The 20,843-nt window shown below is 49.9% G+C and overlaps 2 protein-coding genes across 7 annotated transcripts in view; both read right to left on the bottom strand.

The window, feature by feature from the left end:
- Positions 1-2,778: 2,778 nt before the first annotated feature.
- LOC108928161 (leucine-rich repeat-containing protein 3-like) lies at positions 2,779-3,887 on the bottom strand. The gene is made up of 2 exons (XM_029256929.1): positions 3,823-3,887; positions 2,779-3,773 (listed from the first exon to the last, which is right to left on the bottom strand). The coding sequence occupies exons 1-2, from the start codon at positions 3,885-3,887 to the stop codon at positions 2,954-2,956; spliced, it is 885 nt and encodes a 294-aa protein (XP_029112762.1). The 3' UTR covers positions 2,779-2,953.
- Positions 3,888-9,399: 5,512 nt separating this feature from the next.
- Positions 9,400-20,843, bottom strand: part of LOC108928632 (poly(rC)-binding protein 3-like) — a 34,866-nt gene continuing 23,422 nt past the window's right edge. The window contains exons 9-16 of one of the 6 annotated variants that reach the window (XM_018742675.2): positions 20,662-20,793; positions 20,136-20,264; positions 19,440-19,583; positions 17,159-17,200; positions 16,033-16,108; positions 15,151-15,203; positions 14,838-15,007; positions 9,400-13,057 (exon numbers count right to left, since the gene is read on the bottom strand). In XM_018742675.2, the coding sequence (XP_018598191.2) occupies positions 13,003-13,057; positions 14,838-15,007; positions 15,151-15,203; positions 16,033-16,108; positions 17,159-17,200; positions 19,440-19,583; positions 20,136-20,264; positions 20,662-20,793 (801 nt within the window). In that variant the 3' untranslated portion in view covers positions 9,400-13,002. Of the gene's footprint in view, positions 13,058-14,833; positions 15,008-15,150; positions 15,204-16,032; positions 16,109-17,158; positions 17,201-19,439; positions 19,584-20,135; positions 20,265-20,661; positions 20,794-20,843 lie in introns of those variants that run through there. The other 5 variants (XM_018742699.2, XM_018742683.2, XM_018742667.2 and 2 more) reach the window with 5 other exon arrangements.

Below are 20,843 nucleotides of genomic sequence, written 5' to 3'. Positions count from 1 at the left end.
CCACACACACTTTTGGTTCAGAGGACCGTTTCCGCTGGTTAATCAGCAGGTTCGAGGCTGGGATGTGCCGCCTGCACCTGCAGGACTTGTCACAGCTGCTGAGCCACTGTGCCACCGCCTGCTGGTGTCACCTCACCTCTTATGGGGAAAGGAAGCAGTTCCTGCGTATTAGTAGCTCCTCTAGCGAGGTGACAAGAAGGTGTCATAGTGCCAACAGGAGCGCTCCGGCTGCGGCCCGGTCATCTGCGGCTTTCGTGCTCCACTCTGGAACTCTGGACTCTTCCCAGAAGGACCTGAGAGAAACCAGGGCTCATTTGCATCTCGGTGGGACCAACGGAGGTCTGAGCCTCCCGTTCTGGTTCTGGGGTCATCACTTCACTTCACTGAACATGAAGACATGGAGACTGCGGTCCAGGGAAACCAGAGAAAAGTCCATGTTCAGCATGACGTCCTCAGAGGCACATCTTAAGCCCCCAGAGCGTTCTTCACCTTCTGCTTGGCCACATGCGCCGCTTCACGAAGGGTAACAGTCAGTCGTGGAGTTTCGGTGTAAATTTCACCTCTTTAAGAAGGTCTCAGTAAATATGAGCATCTAAACGTCTCTTACCCTGACATCCAGGCCACATGAGCTCAATGTCTCCATCCCCCTGACAGATGGGGAGAAAGAAGAGGGAATGGGCTGAGTGGGGTGCCACGTGCCGAAGAGTAACGAAGGAACTACGAAGCTGGAAACTGCAGCCTGAACAGATGCGTGACTTCATCGTGTTGACCTGATGTTTGTGCGGTAAACCAGCGCCGACTGGAACAGCGAAATTGGTGGAGAAACTCCGAGAAGACGCCGTCGGACATCGCGGAACCGTAACGTGTTCAGTGCTGGAGACCTCGGTCCCCGGTCAGGACGGACGATTCCTCCCACGTCTCCGCATTGGAACATGTTGTGTGTGTGTGTGTGTGTGTGTGTGTGTGTGTGTGTGTGTGTGTGCTGGGTATCTCCGGCAACACTTTTCACAGCCCACCTACTGGCAGGTGTGTAAGAGGAGCGACTGCAGGAGGGCAGGTGTGTTATTGCAACGAAAGCCCCCAGCTATGCCGAAGACGCCCCGGTGCCAGAAGAAGCCGTGTTTCATCTGAAAGGAATTATTTCGGTGACCCGGTTCAGCAGCTCCCTGTAGGCGACACGCTGGACGGACTTTTTCTGGCAGCGAGTGAAACGTTCCTGCGGTCATTCCTCGTGTGCCAGCAGAGAAAAGGCCCCAAAGAGTCGCCCCGAAACACCATCAAATGTTATTTCTCCACGGGTGGCACAAACAAACACAAACCTTTTGGCGTTTTATTTTCTTCCCAACTTTGAAAACTCAGCTGGAACAATGTGCTGTTACATGAGTACAAAGAAAACAACGGAATATAAACTTGTTCAGGACTTTTCACGGAAAATGAATCTATGAAGCAAGGACTGCTGGCGAAGAGGGGGTCTCATTAAATCTTCGTGTAAAAGCGGTCGTCTCTAAGGGCTCGTCGACTCGGTCTGACGGGGACCTCGTAAGGGGCGCGTAGGACCATCTTGGCTCTTCCGCGATAATTGACCAATTCCTCCAACCTGTAACCGGCTGGAAAAAAACAACACAAGTTTTCACAGAGCGAAAATTTTTATTTAAACACACTTTCTCATCTGGAATGATTAATCACCTCATAATTATAGTAACCACTTGTTGTGTGCTGCGGAGTCCGTCCTCACGGGGCGTATTGCATCCTGGGGTGGCAGCTGCTCCATACAGGACAAGAAAGCCCTACAGAGGGTGGTCAAAACGGCTCAGGGAATCACGGGCACGCGGCTACCAGCGGTCGAGGACACCTACGCCACACGCTGCCTCAGAAAGAGGATGCGCATCGTGAAAGATTACGGTCACCCCGCACGGGCACTTTTCTCTTCTCTGCCATCTGCAAATGGCTGAGGCCTATTCGAACCCGCACTGCTAGGTACAGGAACCGCTTTTACCCCACTGCTGTAAGAGTATACAACACTCACCAATGTGCCACCTTTAGTAACTAGAGTTGGACTGCTCCTCCCAAGCACATTGGTAAATTACACTGCCACTTTAAGCATTCTCATTCTCATTCTCTCATTCTGAGTTCTCTGGCTGTCAACTGGTATTATTGCCATTACTGTTACCATTATTTATTGCTGTTGCTGTTGCACTACTCACTGTCATTGTCATTGTTTTGTTTATGCAGTATTTCTATTGTCTCTGTCTTTGTCCATAGTCTGTGGAGAAGCGTGCGCACACACGCACACGCACACACACACACACACACACTTTCTGAACCGCTTGTCCCATACGGGGTCGCGGGGAACCTGAGCCTAACCCGGCAACACAGGGCGTAAGGCCGGAGGGGGAGGGGACACACCCAGGACGGGATACCAGTCTGGCACAAGGCACCCCAATCGGGACTCGAACCCCAGACCCCCCGGAGAGCAGGACCCGGTCCAACCCACTGCACCACCGCACCCCCCATTGTGGGGAAGCATTCAGGAAAAATTTCATGATACTTGTACATGGTACTTGTACCTAGTATGACAATAATCTTGAAACTTGCCTTTCAAGCTCAGGGACATGTGACGTCCACAGTGACGTGACCATCTGTCCCCAGCGAAGCAAAGCCTGTGTCTGAATGAGAGCCTCCTACTCACACTGTTCATATGGTCATTTGTACACACAGGACACATGGAAAGGAGAGGTCAGACCCAGCACTGGACAACAAGGTGGACAGGAGGTGGACACGGGGAGCTGTAGCGACTCCGAACGGTAGACATTTAGGGGTCTTTCACTTGCATGATACCAACGGGCCAAATGTAAACCTAGGGTTTGTCACCGTGGAAACGCACCACCATAAGGACAAAGAGAACCCGTCTCCAGTATCTCTCGGCACGTCTCGCACACACGCTGAGGTGGCCCTACAGCCCTGTATTCACACTCTCAAAGTCCTTGCTGCTGTGTGAGCTGCCGGGCGGCGATCTGAGGTACTCGAGGTGCCTGTGGACCTCCTCCCGGTTGTGCCTCACATAGCAGACGACGTAGGCGATGACCATGGCGAACCAGGCAAACATGGTGACGAACATGGCCACGTCCATCGTCTTGTGGCGGAAGCTGCAGAAGTCGATGCCCGAGTCGAGCACCTGGATGATGGATCGACCACGGAACTCCTCTCGCACGGCCGTGAAGCAGCGGACCTCGCCGACCGTGTCGGGCTCGAGGCGCAGCTCCCGGAGCGCCTCCTGCAGGGAGCACTCGCAGTGCCACGGGTTGTGGGAGAGGCGCACGCGGGCACGCAGCTGGGACAAGGCGTTGCGTGGCAGGCTGCGCAGGCGGTTGCGGGACAGGTCGAGAGAGCGCAGCTCTGCGGACACACCCTGGAAAGACCCGGCGTCCAGCGTCTCGATGGCGTTGCGGGACAAGTCGAGCTCCTGCAGCTGCGGCAGTTCTCTGAAGGACCCACGGGGCACGTGGCTGATGCGGTTGGAGGCCAGCAGCAGGGTGACGGTGTTGCGTGGCAGGTCGCCCGGGATCACCTCGAGGTCGCGGGACACGCACTGCACCGTCAGTCCGTCGCGCTCAGTGCAGCGGCAGCTCTCGGGACAGTCGGACACCAGAGCAGCCGTGAGCGCCGCACCCACGAACACCACTTTGGTCAGGGTCCGGACGGCCGCAGGGCGTCCCATGAGCGTTGCCGTGTTGGAACCAGCCTCCGACCAACCTCCGGACACCAGCAGAGTCCTTGCGAATCAGGAGACAGATCCAGAGCTACCTTTCATTCATTCCTCACCTTGCTAGGACTGTGCTCAACAGGCGCCACTTGGATGAACCCTCATCCTCGAAGGATTTTCTCATGGTGGAAAGGGGAGAGGCTGCGTGAAGAAGCTGGGAGAAGGGAGATCCTGGGAAAAGGCGTCACACCACCGGTGGTCTGAGCGGCAGCGGAAACGTTGGACGGCACTTTTACGTGGACGCTCTGAGAGCCGGGAGACGGACGTAGGAGCAGAATGACCTCAGCGGCCAGGAGAACAGCAGCAGCTCAGCACGGCCACGGAAGAGTCTCTTTCCCTTGTTTCCTCAGATTCACGAGTTTCCACCAAACCGATTGTGCTTTGTCTGAACTTGCTGTCTGAATTCTGCTAGACGAGCTCTGTCCCTCAGATGGATCCCAACGCATTCAAATGATCCATCTTTTTCAGGCCAGTAATATGGTGACAGATATTAATTCATTTTACTTACAGAGCGTTTCATCATAAACTCACTACAAACGTCAGGGGTTTTAAAAGGTCCGATTCGGTTCGGACAGGGTGATTGATTTCCCAGAGCTTTATGAAATTTTAAAACTTTTCATTCATTTCTTGATGCCCCTGAATGCAGCTCACATCACTATTATTTGTATTGTTTAATAAGAAACCAGCAGTAGTACTTGGCCTCTTCATACGTGACGAAAGTCCACTTGATGTGCAGAAAACGGTTTTTTGTGGCAAGTCATTTTTTCTGCATTTTAATTGCAACTTATAACGTCACATTTACCATTTTTCCTGCTCTTTCATTTGCAACTCATTTTAATGGTGGAGGAAGCTGAGCTCAGAACCATGTGGCTCATTGTACCTGAAAGAGAGAAGGATGAGTTAATATCTTTCTCACTTTTTCTGCAGATGTACAGTGACGGTAGGATGGGGAACTGAACTTAAACTAAAGTGATGGATTACATTTGTCATGTCACGTTAAAATATTTACCACAAATTACAGCTGATTCCTATAGAAGCAATTTGTTTAAAATGTAAATTTTACTAGAATGAAGGCGGAGAATTACTGGAATTAAGCATGTACTTCTTGAATTGTACTTCATTAATGTGGGCTTTTCGTTCGTTTTTAGTGGAACCAGGAAAACTGTTTCCCATCTTTTACATTTACATTTATTCATTTAACTGACACTTTTCTCCAAAGCGACGCATATCTCAGAGAAATACAATTTGTACATTACATTAAGGGAAAGAGACATAGTTGCAGACGTGATTGTTAAGTAAACCTAGTTTGAATGAATGAATGAATGAATGAATGAATGAATGAATGAATTAACTTCATTGCCAAGTATGTTCACACATACAAGGAATTCATCTTGGTGACAGGAGCTTCCACAGCACAGACAGAATGACAGTGACAAGACACAGATAATAAAAGTGGAGTGTTACTTGTTATTTCCCATTTGATGCCCCGATGTTCATCGTTCGAGTAGCTGCATAAAACGCTGGGTAGATGATTCATAACCTTCCTACAATTTTTCTTATAAGGTACACAAACATTTATATACAATACAGGAGTAGCAGCAGTATAAAGGCTTATCTGGGGATGATCATAAAGTTTCGGTGCATGAACATTTACACCTTACATGAGCTGGAGAGATCTTGGACGAAGTGAATCTGGCAAAACAAAAGTGACTTTTCAAACCCTTCTTGAATTTCCTTGACGTTTCACAAGTTTGTCACTATACACTTTGCACCTTTCATTACAGTAACATTAGTAGTTCTCAAAGATCACACAGTATAGATGAGACAATAATGACAGATGGAGAAAAGAGGGATTAAAGGAGGTGAGGAAACATGGACACAGCTGTGACAAACTGTGTCGCTGTTACACTGAATGAATGAATGAATGAATGAATGAATGAATGAATGACGCCCACGGGCGTAGAATCGATTGTAACCTGTGACGTTGCCAGTTCCCAATCCAGTCACGCGCACAGGGAGAAGCGCTGCACTGTATCGCGGAGCGCGCGCGGCTTCCTGCTCCCGCTCGTCACCTGCTCGCGCTCGTCTCGCGCTCCCGCACCGTCTACCGGCGCGTCGCCCTCAATTCGAAGGGGTGCCTGAGTCAGCTGCACTCTGATTGGGTGAAGGGGCAGCCAATAGGATCCGGCCGGCGCTCTGATTGGGTGGTTCGACAGCCAATAGGAACGAGCTGCGCTCTGATTCACAATAATTAATTTTGTTAAAAGTCCAGCTGTCGTCTCGCTGCTGTTCTTAGGACTAAAAAGATCTTTTAAAATGTATAATTAAAATAAGAAAAACTTTTTTGATTACGTTGGCTTGGTGCGCAAGTACGGCAGAAAAATGGGGCCCTGGGTCCCACAGCGTCCTTTTGCTGTGGCGGTGTTCAATTAAACGTTCGAGCTGAATGCTGTCTCTACGGCCTTCTGCGCCCCATCCAAGGGGCTCTGTGCGCCCCAATACATTTTAACTATGTTCTTCCAGATGCTCAACACCTTGTGGCACTTGCAGGACTTTGCGCATCTACGTGTTCCATGTTTACATTGCTCGCTGCACACTTAGTTTATATATGTATATAACTTTGTTTCTTGGATTTTTGCACTAAGTAATTTTTGTAAATTTGTGATTTACGCCTCGCGTTTTTCTTTCCTTATGTCCTTCCAATTTATGATGTCATAGGCTGCTGAGAGGATTCACAGAGTAAGAATTTCATTGTATGGTGTAACAAACTGTTTACTGTACACATGACAATAAACTCTTGAATACCCTGAATGCCATAATATATATATACCTAGTTTTTTATTTTTAAAATTTTCTTTATTTTTACGGATAGTACAAGGAGCCCGAGAAATTATGCCTTGTGCTCCACATGTGAATTTAAGTGGCACTGAGAGCTGTGTCTCCAAAAGTGTCAGTTCTTCCCCTGAGAGGCTTGGAGAGGCACTGCAGTCAAAAGGAAGGACACGGCCTTTTAAGAAGCGTTTTCAATCAAGCCATGCAATTCTCAGCTCCTGGGGATCATTTCTGTGATCTTTCTACATTTTTCTACAGTTTCTGCTTACAAGTAGGATTCCTCACCTGGGGTACTCACGTCACGTGCTGTCTCCGCTACACATCACGGAAGAGCCTGGAGGCTCAGAGCACAGTTCTGCAGGTTGATCTTGCATGGATCTCCACATCTTGTTTGGCTCCAGCAGTAAGCAGATGAGCATTTCAGTGGAGTGAAAGAGCTGTTGTGCTGATGAGTAATTACAGTGTTCATTCACACAGAAGCACAGTGGATGAGAGCGATACAGAAAATGGGCTTGAATAATCTATTCCTCACCATGTATTGATTAAACTGCACTTTAGAGTTTAGCCTCTGAAATCTTTAAATCTATTAGATATTTTAGGAGGCAGCGGTGGACACCGGTCATGGTACCGGACTTGTTTTCCAGAAGGTACAGGATTAAATCCCAGTGATGTGAACCACTGTTGCCTCCTTCAGCAACATTATTATCACGAACTGGATTATTGAAGTATCTGGTCTGTCTGCACTGGGGGATGCATTCATAACCAATATTCATATTCATAAAATCTGTTTCACTGGATCATTATTCTTACAAAAGTAGAATTGTAAAACATTATTTAATGAGGAGGGGGCGTGGTGGCACAGTGGGTTTGAGGTTCAAGTCCCATTTGGGGTGCCTTGTGATGGACTGGCATCCCATCCTGGGTGTGTCCCCTTCCCCTCCCCCTCCAGCCTTGCATCCTGTGTTGTCCGGTTAGGCTCCGGCTCACCGCGACCCCGCTCAGGACAAGTGGTTTCAGCCAGTGTGTGTATGTGTGTGTGTGTGTGTGTGTGTGTTTAATGAGGTAAATATGTGGAACAAAGTTCTTTGCCTCATTTCTGTGTGGAAGTGCAGTACAGTTTGTTATATGTTATTAATAACAGCTTGAGTACAGAATTTTGAAAACAGAAGGATGGCACTTCATAGCCTCTGCAGTTCAGGTCGAGGCGACAGCTAGTGCGACTTGGATCCGGTTTCCAGGAAGCACTGACCATGTCGACCATGTGCACCATGTGAAGGTGGGAGCAAAGAGTCAACACTTGTACAGCAAGAGGCTGTTCATCTTCAAAGGGAGGTGTGTAAACAACAGGGTAAATTTCCTTAGGAAGAGGTAGTAAACCTGGTCCACCTCCTTAAGAGCATTATCACATGGGTGACATGAGTGTTTTGGCCTCCTCAATAACAGGGTCCTAGTTGCGCAGTGGAAATTTCCCTACTTTTAACTGACAGGGACCCTCAGCGGGCACACAGTGGACAGTGAGGACCGGCTCGCAGGGTCAATGGGAATGAGAGGATGAGCAAAGATCCACGGCGAGGCCCTAAGTCCAGCACCGGAGTCTTACTGGAGCGCGCCAGCAGGGAAACGCAGACACAGACCAGTACAGCATGTGGTCGTCAGCATACGCGGCTGCTCACCGGCAGGTTGTTAGTTCAAGTCCCAGGAGAGACTTGCTGTTTTTAACTCTCAGAAAAACTGGTTCTTCTGTGAAACATTCCAGCAGTGCGAGTGAGAACATGCGCCGAGCGAACAGCATCATCTCTTTGAAGGACGTGTGCTCTGAAGAAGAGGACCTCCTCACCTGCTCCCGCTCGCTGTCGCACAGACTCTGTACCGTGTTGTCAGGGTAGGGGGTGCTCACATTTACTTTGATGCTCGTCCAGTCAAGGTTCTGAAGGCTCTGCTCAGCCACAGGCAGTAATGCTCCGCCATCTGTGCAGCTGTGACACCTCAGCGGAGCTCTTGGCCGCGTGTGGGTCCAGACCCCATCAGGAGCCACTGCCGTGACGCCTCCTCCTACTTCTTACTCCACAGGAGAAGCTGCACACGAGGAGTTTGGGAAAGAAGCCGAGTTGCCGCGTGGACTCACACTTGGGCCACGGCAGCTGTTTGTGCCGAGAGAGGATTGTGGGAAAGGTGACCTTCCCCTGCGCCGGCTCAGGTTCCGTCCCCGTCCGGCCGTCCCGAAACGAGCCCCGGAAAGCATCTGCAACGGGAACAGGAAAGTTCCCAGGACCTCCACTGAGGCCCATGCTTCCCACAGCCAGTCGCCACTTTTTGTTACTTTTACAGTTTTTGAAGACACAAATGATTATTAATCATTATTAACCTGAGCTGTTTCTCCAGGGGGATAACAGCGTGAGCTCTGTACACTCAGCTACTTACACTTATTTACCCAGTGATACAGCAGGCTCATTTTTACCGTATCAGTTCAGAGTATGTACCTCGTTCAACGGCACCACAGCAGGAGGTGGGATTTGAAGGCAGAACCTCGGACTGCAAATGTTCAGCTCTAAGCGCTGCGCCCCCTGCTGTAAACGCTTTAATAATAATGCACTGGGAAGCCCGGAATGAGCAAACGGCACAGCCAGTTGTCAAACAACACGACGCGTTAGAAGTGCAGTGAGTGACGTGTGCGGACCTTCGACACACACCTGCGCGCACGCAAACAAAGGGCACAGGATGCTTTCGCAGAATCACCGCGCTGCTGCTGTAATGAAGCTGTGTAATAAGTCATTTTCAGACACTGAACAACACGTCTCTGGGAGGGAAAAAAGAAACTTTATTTCTCCTTTTTACAAAACATTTTGAAGTAAACCTACTGTCAACAACCTTAAATGTACTACAGATCTGCAAGCAGCAAACCAGTTCACTGAGAAGAGAAACCAGAGAGTACAGTTGCAAACAGCAGAACTGACACACGCACGCACGCACGCGCACACAAAGAGCTCCTCATTCCTTTTGTCTCTGACTCGTCTTTTTAGAAACCTCAAGACACAAAAAAGCAAGAAGAGAAAGAGCTGCAGTGATGGCGGAATGTGACCATCTGACTGTCGCCGCTGTCCTGGGGCATTAAAGTGGAAATTCTCCGTACCGAACCTGCATTTTGTTGTGCATCACGCAATTTTCTTGTGCACATGTCAGCTCACAAGCGTGAAGTTGTCACCGGTGTCACCATGGCGACCGTAGGTGCAGAAGTGAGCTGAAGAGCAGCTGTCGGAAAGCACTGGGCATGGGGTCGATGCCCCCTGTGTGCAGTTTGTCCTGAGACTCGGTGCCCTTTCGGTGTAAGACATCACTTGCGAGAACTTTCCACTCCTTTGTAGCAACAGCACATCATCCCTCCCATGGAGATGGGTGTCCACCGCACCACGAGCATAACGAGAACGCTTTGAAAGAATCCGTTAAGTCAAAGAACAAATCACACAAGACTAAATGCTACTTCTCAGAATAAATAATAATACTGCACTGGTAACAATAAAAGAACCTACAATAACTGTTCATACACTTCAGCATGATGCAATAGCGTCACACAACTTGCTTTGGCTTGGAAGGACAACGGACCAGGAAGCACAAGGTCATTCAAAACACAGCGATTTTGTTCCCACATTTTTGTCTGTTGCAAATAACATATTATAAAACCGAAAGAAACATCATATTGCAGAAATTAAAATGATGCACAGAGATCTTCACTTTCTACTGAACAAAAGTCACAACTTAACAGGCAAGTTCAACAAATCCTGCTGTTCCTGAACAAGAAAATGTACATTTATGCATTTTGAAGGTAAAACACGCATCTGTTTTAAGTGCAAAAACATGAAAAGCAAGAAATTCCTGCAGATTTCGGAAAAGTTCTCGAGAAGTCCTAGAATTAACTGTCCAGGTAAGACAGGTTTCAATGTAGTTTATGTCTCAGTGTCTCCCCCCCATGTCAGTGCAGTGCAGTACAGTGAAACACAGTACAGTAGAGTACAGCACACACCGTCAAGGACACTGCGACATGACTGAACTCGGCACCACCGAAAAGACTCTCGAGTCGTGAGCGTGGTAAAGTACAGTAAAGTACAGTTACACCACTTGCAAAGGGGACCAGTTAAACCTTTTTCTGCTGAGAAGGGATGAATTAATGCGTCGTGTTGAAAGAATTACATTCAGCTTGAGCTCTCAGAGAGATCAGTTCGCGTGTCAACAGCCACACGACCTTTGTGAGGGAAGACTCGCGGTGTAGGGTTAGGAAGGAGGTCAGAGGTGAGAAGAGCAGGTGAAACCCCAAACCGTCTCACAGGACCAGCGGGGGCCGCAGCAGGTGTCACGCTGGGGTGAGTCACGTGTGCGTTTGGCCCCCCGTGGACCCCCCTCCCGCTCTCCGCGCACTCAAATGAACTGGAGCCGAACGAAGGCTCCGGAGCCACCGGAACCGGGAGTCAAACCCAGCTTTCGGCACAGACGCGAAAAGGGACCGAGGGCGGGTTAGGGCCAGAAGAACCACAAAGGGCCGTGACAGAATGCTTTAAAAACCAGGTGGTCATGATGAGACGGCGCGGCTGACAACGCTACGGAACGAGAATGGGGAAGAGCGCACGGCATAGTAGCTATTTAGGTTCACGACCGGAACCTGCTGTCACAGAAATTGCGGTTCCCCGCATCTCAACTTGTCTTTATGTTGTTATGGGTGCAGAACATTTCTGTTCATGTTGCAACGGAAGCTCTCCATCTGTTGCATATGGGAAGCCCCAGGAGGGAGGCGGGGGATGGGGTTTGCTCTGAGCCCATCCGCTTCACACTTCTCCCTCCCGCCAGGGCAGGAATCTCATCGTGGGGGGAAACTGTCAGTCCCCAGAAAGGTGTCCACTTACAAACACACGACATGCATGTGAAGCCATTAACAAGCAAACACTACCGTTGCTCTGTGTGTGTGTGTGTGTGTGTGTGTGTGTGTGTGTGTAAATACAGACAAGTGCTCATCACACACGGCTCATGTGGCTGAATAAAGGGCCATTTTTACGACTGGCATGTTAGTGTTCGCTGTCAAGAGAGCAGGCAGAGCTGAAGACCTGATCCTTTCTCCGTGAGCCTGTAAACGGGCAGCAAACGCCCCTTCGCAAAGGTGGCCTCCAGTATTGACTGGAAGGGAACTGAGAGGAGCAGCGACGCAGGCGGAGGCTGGACGCCGCACTGTGACCGCGCTCCTCCGCGCTCCCAGGGACCCGGCAAACGCCACGCGCATTTCGGAGCGGGCCCAACTCTTTCTGTCGCACGGCGGATCTCGGGCGCTCCGTCACATGTCATCGGGAAATCTCTCATGCAAATTCCAGCTTCGCTCTCTGTTTGTGCAGAGCTGCCAATTGCTGCTGTGTACGGAAGGGGACAGAGAGGAGATCTGTGCAGCGATCGCCTGGAGCACCGCCGGGACATTGTGGATGCGTGACGGAAACGGAAACATTGGACGTATAAATATCACATTGACACATGACGGAATATGAATAATCACGTAAAACAGCAAAATACAGAGAAAAGAACAAAGCGGTTGCAATGCCATGGGCTGAAGAGAGTCATGTGACGCAGTGGAAAATTCTGGGTACAATGATGCTGATTTTGGTGAGTTTAGATGCCGCTTCAGAACAGTGGATTGGAGAAAGAGGGCAAATTTGTAAGAATGTAAATTAAATTAAATAAAGAGGAAAAGACGGGGTGCTCAACGCCTCTGGCGGCACTGAAGGCTCTGCAGGTTGACAGCTGTAGGCGTTGAGGTTGGTACTTCACTGCGTCACGTGTCTCACACGCACACCGCTACTTGGAGACGCTTCGTGGTGCCACCGCAGCTCTAGCGGAAGCGTTTCCTAGTGACAACGTGAGTGCGAGGGATGCAGGACATGGACAGGTTTGGGAGGGAGACCAAGCACCTGAAACCGAAGCCTCTACCTTGTACACCTCACACATCACATCACATCACATCACATCACAGCACATCACATCACATCACATCACACCACTCCGGTTTCCCCACCGACAGCACAGCCTTCAGGAACACACAGTTTTTGTACACTTTCACACTTCGGGCAGCTTCTCTGTTTTTTTTCCTCAGTGAGAAACCTACAAAGAGATACCAGCAGACAGGAGAGAAAAGGAAGGAATGTGTCTGACATGCTGAGATTGTGTTACGAAAAGCACTACTGGGACTAAAGCAGGTGTCTCTTTTTTCTCCAGCGATAAGCAGAGGTGGGACTGTTATTTAAGGGCTCCCACGTGGGTCGTGGGGGAAAAGACGGGATTCGGAGATCTCGGGCCCAAGGGGGAAGGCAGGAGGACGGCATCAGGTGAGCGGGGAGACCGCTGCCGAGAGCTTCCGAACCCGGGACCGCACGGGGCCTTCAGGATGTCGACAGGGAGGAAGGGTCGTTCCACATGGCGGCCACGTCTCTGAACCTGGAAAAAAAAACCGTTCCAGAGGTGGGTGGAGACGAGTTCTACTTACAGCCTCACGTTCACATTTTGCTACATTTCTGCACGAATCGCACTGCTCGCGTTCTCGTTCGCACCTCCTCGCTGCGAGCCCACCTCTCCTGTGGGTTTCAGTGGCCTTTAGGAGCTGCCCGTCGCGGTCACTTTTACCGTAGACCATCGGCAATCCCGCCATTAGCCCGTCGCACGCGACACGTGAGCCAAACGTGGGACGACCGGTGTCCCGGCGAAAGCGTGTTGCTAGCGTGAAGGACCAGGATGTCCCTGGGCAGTGAGACCAGTCGGCGTTCGGTGTCGAATTTCGTCAAATCTTACCGGACATTACGGCTCGTTGACACAAAGGACAATCGAATTAAAAACACGAGGTGTGTCCACACTGACCGCGTTTAAGCGTTTAAGGACAATGGAGTCTCTCCTGTCGCATCGATCACATGAGCTGTGCGAACATGTTCCTCACATACCAACAGTATGTTGGAGGCTTGAAAAGAACTGTAAAAACAAGTGTAAAAATTGATGCTGGCTAATCAATAACTCATTCTTATTTAGATACACTTGAAATATTGTTCTCTACTTTAGTTTTCCTTTTAACGGCTGCTGAAGAGTTACAAATAAAGGTCACATAAAGCTAAAGTTTATAGAGCTTCATCGATGTCTTGATCAACTGATTAATTAATATTGATTAATATTTATTTACATTTATTCATTTAGCAGATGCTTTCGTCCAAAGCGACGTACATCTCAGCAAAAATACAATGTGTACATTACATTAAGAGAAAGCGACATGGCTGCAGACATGATGTGACTCTTAAGTAAACCTAGTTTGTTACCTTCCACTTGATGCACCGATGTTCATCGCTCGAGCAGGTGCGTAAAACGGTGGATAGACGAATCCTGATAATGTTCCTACCAACATTTTTTTTTAAGAATATAAGATACACAAACAGTTACATACAAATTATGATGTTAATTAATATTTATGATACGTTAATTGATATGCTCATTAAAGGTGCCATGTGGACGGGAGAGAGTGGCTCTCAGTATCTGCAGCACACACACAACTGAGCTACATTTTCAGTCGCTGAAAAGGCTCCAACCAGCAAGCGTCATGACAAGATGTCTAAATATATGTTAATGTCACAATAAATTCCGTGAACTTATTTGCCACTTATTGCCGTCTGATCCTGAATGTAACTTTTGAATGCTGCAAACACATTTTCCTCATTTTGCAGCAAAATGAGCTTTTCCCCACTCCTCTTCCTCCTTCCTTGTGGGAACAGCTACCAGTCTGCGCTCTTTCATTCCTTCTCTGTTTCTTCCATCCGTCTAACCGACAGTTTCCGTTTCACTGGCACACAGCATTTCATTGACTGAAAAGCTACATATACTGTGTATACGTACTGTATATATCGCTCTCTCTATATATGTATATACTGTATTTCCACGAGTTAAAACTGTCCATCGTAGCACTGCTAGCGGCTCAGAACGCAAAGAAACCAAATACGAATCACAGGAACTCGATACTTAAGTAGTTTTGTGACCTGATGCTCTTCCACTGGAGAACACCTTTGGATGGGTAATTTCACTCCAGCATTTGCTCCATGTTCCCCGGTTTCTGGCCACTACACCCACCTCTGCATTTTGCACATCCAGCGGCAGTAGAAACAAGAGCTGGACTTTTTCCCGAAATGCTCAGAGTACCTGGCTCAGGCGTACGGTGCCGACTGGCGTCGGGGGGGGGGGTTACCTTGCGTTGATGAGGTACTGGGCCAGGCTGATGTTGGCGGGGGTTCCTGTGATGGTGATCTGGCGCTCCGATGACCCTTCCATGGCGTTAGCGATTTTGATCTGTGCCCCAGACATCTGTCGGATCTCGTTGATTTTGGTTCCCTGGCGCCCGATGATACAGCCTATTAGCTGGGAAGAAAGAGCAGAGCAGAGGTTCTTAAAGGAAACGCAATGAGCCACGAGAAGAAGAGCTGCCAGAATCTGTCGCGGTCACTAGTTTTAGGGGACGTAAAGTGTGAAGCGCGAAGGCCCAGGCAGAGCTCCATACTCACATCATTGGGAATGGTGAGTTCATGAGTACTGGCCGTGGGACTGGCATCCAGACCTGAGTCAGGGTTCGCATGGGTGGGGTTGGGGGAGGGGGGGGGGGGTCGCAGGAGAGGGACAGCACAGCGCAAACAGCATTTAGGGCAAATGCTGCTGGGATGCGGCACGGCCACTCGCCGGCCCCCCGCAGAACAGCGAGCTGACACGTTTCTGTTCGTGAAGAAAGTAATAAAAATATTATAAACAATAAATAATAAACGCAGGTACAAATTTCAATATGGAAAATACAAGTACTGATTTTTAATGATCGGCTGTTACAGGATTTGCTGAGGCTCTGCCTCCCTTGAGCAGTGACAAATTAGAAGGACTGAGAGCCAGGTGCCCACTCTTTCATCCTTGAGTCATAAAGTTCACGTTCATGGTGCCCGTGTCTTCAGATGGATGAATATCGCGGCTGCGTTATTTACTACATGCACTTCCACTCCAGGAATGTTTACCACGGCAGTTACACTGAGATTTACATCAAAGAGTTGAAATCACAGCAGCTGCACATTCTATCGCCTTTAGTGAGGAAGAGCAACAGAGTCAGGGTGACCCTGGTGAGCCGACAGGAGGAAGGTGCCCTTTGCCCACCTCCAGGACCGAGAGGACTCGGACCCGGGCTCCACCGAACTCACGGGAAAGAGAGCCCTGGACCGACACTCAGGGCCCGGTGAGGAGCCCAGGGCACCAGAAAGTCCAAAGAACCATGTGAGCAGTCAGAGGAACCAACAGGCAGCAGTGGGGGTGGGTCTGGGGGGGCGGTGTCATGGTTAAAGAGACAGAGGGGGAACGAGAGAGAGTGAGAGAGAGAGAGAGAGAGAGAGAGAGGGCTGGTGGGTACGTACCAGGGAAAGCGGGAGCGGTCTGTCCGAGGGGAGTGAAAGGGGTTTGCTGCATAGCCAACTGGTGGAGCTTGGTCAACTGTGGAAGGGGTGAGGAGCAGGGCGGGGGGGACAGCAGAACTAAGAGGTTATTGTTAGAACACATGTAACACAAAGAAAAAAACAAGAACTGAACCGGAAGACGGACACACAGAGCGAGGATGGGCTGTGACACACGGTGGTGGAAGAAGAGAAAGAGATGGGGGAAAGAGCGAGGGGTGGAGCTGGAGAACAGAGCGAAGGAGAGCGAGAGGAGACAGAGAGTGAGGGAGCGAGAGAGCGAAAGAGGGCGAAAGAGAGCGAAAGAGAGCGAAAGAGAGCGAGCCCTGACCGGGTCACTGAACGTGATCCTTAGTGCCCCTTGTGATCCTTTTCTGCCATCAGATGTCTGAAGTGATGCTTCATGGGTCTGGAGGTGAGCGGGACCAAAGTGTGAGTGTTTTCGAACAGTGTCCTCGCCCTTTCCTCCTTCTTCTTCTTGCGCAGCGCCACCTGCACACAGGAACGCTTGCCGTACATGAACGGGAGGCGCGATGGCCGAAGGCACGGAAGCAGCGCGACGTCCGGCACGCGGTTGCGAGGCCCGAACCCCGCCCCACCCCCCGTCGTTCCGTCTTCACGGACCCCGTCTCTTGTCCCCGCTGTCCCCGAAGTCCAGACGGGTGTGGGGACGGCACAGGCTTTGCTCTCAGGGAGGGCCTTCGGCGAGCTGAGAGAGGTGCGGCCGATGGATCTCGGTCATCGGTCGGCGGCCCCTTGCAGTGAGAGGAGCCGACAAACACACACACACGCACGCACCCGCACTCCCGCACGCACGCTGTGCCCCCAGACGCTCGTGGCGACACCGACGGAAGAACTCCCACGATTAACGGAGGTGACCTCGGGGAGGTACGCGTTACGCCGATCCGTCACCGTGCGGCAGCAGAGAGCGAAGCCCGAAAAGTGCCAGCTGTGAGAAACGGCAGCACAGCACAAACTGCAAACAGGCCTCGCTGAAGGAATGTCATGGAGCGGCGTCGACATGAGTGGATGGGGACGGAGGAGCATGTGGACAGAGAGCACAGAGAGAGAGGAATGAGTGCAAACTCACATCTGGGTGTGGAATGGCGTACTGTCCCTGAATGGTGTAGGCCTGAACGAAGGAGAGAACACGTGACACATCAGCGGCATCTTCGCTGGTCCTTGCACACGCACACGCACACGCACACACGCGCACACGCACAAACGCACAGGGTTGGTGGCATGTCTCTGCATCTGGTTTTTTCCAACACACATTGTCTAAAAATGAACGTTTAGCTACTTTAAGTGCACAAACAGGCACATTCACACCAGAAATCACATCTCGAACACATTTCATGATGGAAAATGCACATTCGCCAAATATTCTACGTATCACAAGAAAGTTAATTATTGCAGAGAACAAAAGTGAGCGGCATGATGAAAGTCCCTCTATAAATATACCCCCAATTACCCAGCTGAACCTTGGCTCTCGGTGTCATTCACGGCATTTCCATGTACAGCGTAGCGTCACGACGTGGTTACGTTCGCCCTCCAACCTCAAGAGCAGCGTCCACTGGATGGTCGTTTCAGGGTCCCACCGATGGCCATCATGTCATTCATCGTGTCACACACACACACACACACACACACATTTTCAGAACCGCTCGTCCCATACGGGGTCACGGGGAACCGGAGCCTACCCGGTAACGCAGGGCGTAAGGCCGGAGGGGGAGGGGACACACCCAGGACGGGACGCCAGTCCGTCGCAAGGCACCCCAAGCGGGACTCGAACCCCAGACCCACCGGAGAGGAGGACTGTGGTCCAACCCACTGCGCCACCGCACCCCCTATTCATCGTGTCATTCATTGTGTAATTTATTGTGTCATTCATCGTTGAATTCATTGTGTGATTTATCGTGTCATTCCGGAACGTGCCGTGCCCTTTGAGCAAAACAGGATTATTGCTCGGGAAACATGGCCTGCCAGAGGTTCAGCTGGGCAAAACGGAGATGAACGTTTGTTATCGAGACAAACGTGAGGAACTGTGACACTTTGAGGTGTTCCACCACATGATCTGCTCACCACTGAGGTACAGTGAAGTGAAATGGTCCGGTACACTGTGAGTACCGTGGTACCATGTCCTTCCAGCACCGACACCATGTCCCACTGCCTTTCTTACACTTTTCTTTTTCTTTTGAGTCAAGAAAAAGTTTGTATGCCGATTCCTCGCATTGCAAATGGCTGAGTTACACATTTCCGAAGACGTACTTCTTTCCCGTATCACTCATCGCTCTTCCTTTAAATTGCATCTACATTCAGCGGACACTTTTCTTCAACGCAACCTGCACCGTTGAGCCATTTACGCTGATTTGTCCATTCATGCAACAGGGTCATTTTTGACTAAAGCAACTCAGGGTGGGCACCTCGGTCGAGGGTACTGAAGCACGAGGATGGATTTGAACCCGTAGCCTCCGACACCTGAGGCAGTGGCACTAGCTGTTGCATTTTCGTCAAGTTGCTGTTCTGTTAAATTGTTGTGTCGTGGAGCGAACGCAACTTGGTTCTACCCCCCGAGCTGATAGACAACACCCCATAGTAGTATGGGACCGCATTCATTCAACTCATTTCCACAATGTCTACCGCTCACGGCCGGCGTTCCCGAGTGCCGCTGATCCGTGGCGAGAGAAGGATCGCCGCACGTATTTATAGCATGAATCAGTCAACACTCATCACCGAATACAAGTTTGAGCAAAGAACATACTTTGATTTTTAGCTGTTCTAAATTAGTTTTAATTGTAATCTAGCTGGAAGCTAATAAAAATGTTAATATAAAAGGTCTCAGAAGTATGTCTAATTATCATATCCATACCTAACAGTAACAGGACCTAATCAACGAATAACTCACGGAACATGCGTATAATGAGCCTTTTATTTCTTGTGACTATGAGTGACAGATTTCCGCTTCCAGCTATGTTCATAAGGTGAGAAATCAGCATGTACAGTACATGCTGTAAATATCCTTGGTTCTCTTTCCTCTGTGTTAATAAGTGTAACGTGAAGTCATGACTAAAAGGACATGGTAACTTCTCCAAGATGGGAAGAGGACGGGGTGAGATGGTTGCCAGCAGTAAATTGAACAGTGCAGCTAAAGTTGAATAGTTTGTTGTGCAAAATCATCACGTGCAGTCTAATGCTTCAGCGTCAGATTAGCAAACAGGTATATATAATAATACTTTATTTGTTATTGGCCCTTCGCCAACAATGGACTGGCATGCTCAACTTGGATGCTGTGGCAAGCACCTCCCCTCCTCTCCTCTGTGTGGCCAACAGGGGGCGGCGGCGAGGCGGTAAGGAAACCTGAGAGCACTAACAGGCAGTGGCTGGTGCTGCAGTAAAAGGCTCAGGTTGGCTGCGGACGCCGCCAGCGGCTCGGCTCTTACCTGGCCACCTGAAAAAATGACGGGGGTGGAGGCGGGCTTTGGGCGGTAGGGAATGGTGGCACCTTTCGGTGGGGACTAGGAGAGGGGGAGAGGGAGAGGCAGACACGGTGTTAGAGAAGAAGGGCCAGGGAGAGGATCAATAGAGAAGGAGATGCAGAAATGTCGAGGTTCACCTTACCTGTGTGTATGTTCGTACTGAAAACAAAAAAACACGCTCATGAAAAAAAGAACATCGACTGAGAAGGAGGCTGACCACCCTAACTAAGCGTACTGGGGATACAGATGTCAACAAACTCTTCCTTGTGTGGCTGCACACCAAGCACGTGTGTGTGAGTAATGCGAGAAATATGCTGCGAGGCAGCGTGATCGGCCCCAAACCCCCAAACACTCGGTCTGCTCGACCAGCGGGTTGAAATAACAGGAACGTCAATGACCGCCAGCGGGAACACCCAGCAGAACAGCCTGAGATCGATGCTCCTTCGGTTCCCTCTATGGAACTAAAGATTCGCTGCACTACTCAATAACTTCTCAGACTGCGACAATAAGGCTGAGCTCCTGAATTAAGTGCATCTGGCCTGTTTCGGAGAGTCCGTGTTTCTGACCGCACGCTTCTGACCGTTACTCTACCTCCAGCAAGACCACACATATCTGTTTGACACACTGGATGATGGCTTCTGGAGTGCCAGAGATTGTCACTGCACGCTCTGTCGAGTTGGGCAGCATGTCCCCTGCCACCTGCACCTGGGCCCCTGTGGACTGGAGCAGAACAGAGGTTTGAGCCCATGGGACCCCACGTGACTCAGGGACATTGTAATGAGCAGCAGCCAGTGTGCCTCCAGGCGTCAAAATATTTCCCATTTTTATCATTACTGCTAGTTAGCTTCATGCGAGGTCTTTTTTTAAAGATAAATTATAGACGTAATTTATCAATTCATGTACCTGGCGCCTTTTGTACATACTATGTTACAATGCCTACCTGCACTATTACAATGTATACTTACTATGCTACACTATACTTCTGATACTTGCCTGAATGGAATATTATGCAAATTAAAATATTTTTCGTTGCACTGTAACTCAGATGGAAGTATAATCCCGAAAGACCGGGAGCAGCGTTTTCTCCCATCCCAGGCAGGTTTAAGGTGCCGCCCACCTCTCTCATCTCCTTGATCTTGGAGCCTCCTTTGCCGATGAGGGAGCCGCACTGGCTGGCCGGGACCACGAGGCGTAGGGTGACGGGGGGCTTGCTGGTGGCGGGGCTGTTGCTCATGGAGCTGATGATGTCCTGGGGAGCCATGGACATCCCTGTTAATCTTACACTGTTTCACTCATTCA

The sequence above is a fragment of the Scleropages formosus genome, chromosome 12 (assembly GCF_900964775.1).
Source record: "Scleropages formosus chromosome 12, fSclFor1.1, whole genome shotgun sequence".
Taxonomy (NCBI): domain Eukaryota; kingdom Metazoa; phylum Chordata; class Actinopteri; order Osteoglossiformes; family Osteoglossidae; genus Scleropages; species Scleropages formosus.
Note: the sequence above shows the minus strand (reverse complement) of the source record. Positions and strands in the feature narration are given on the sequence as shown.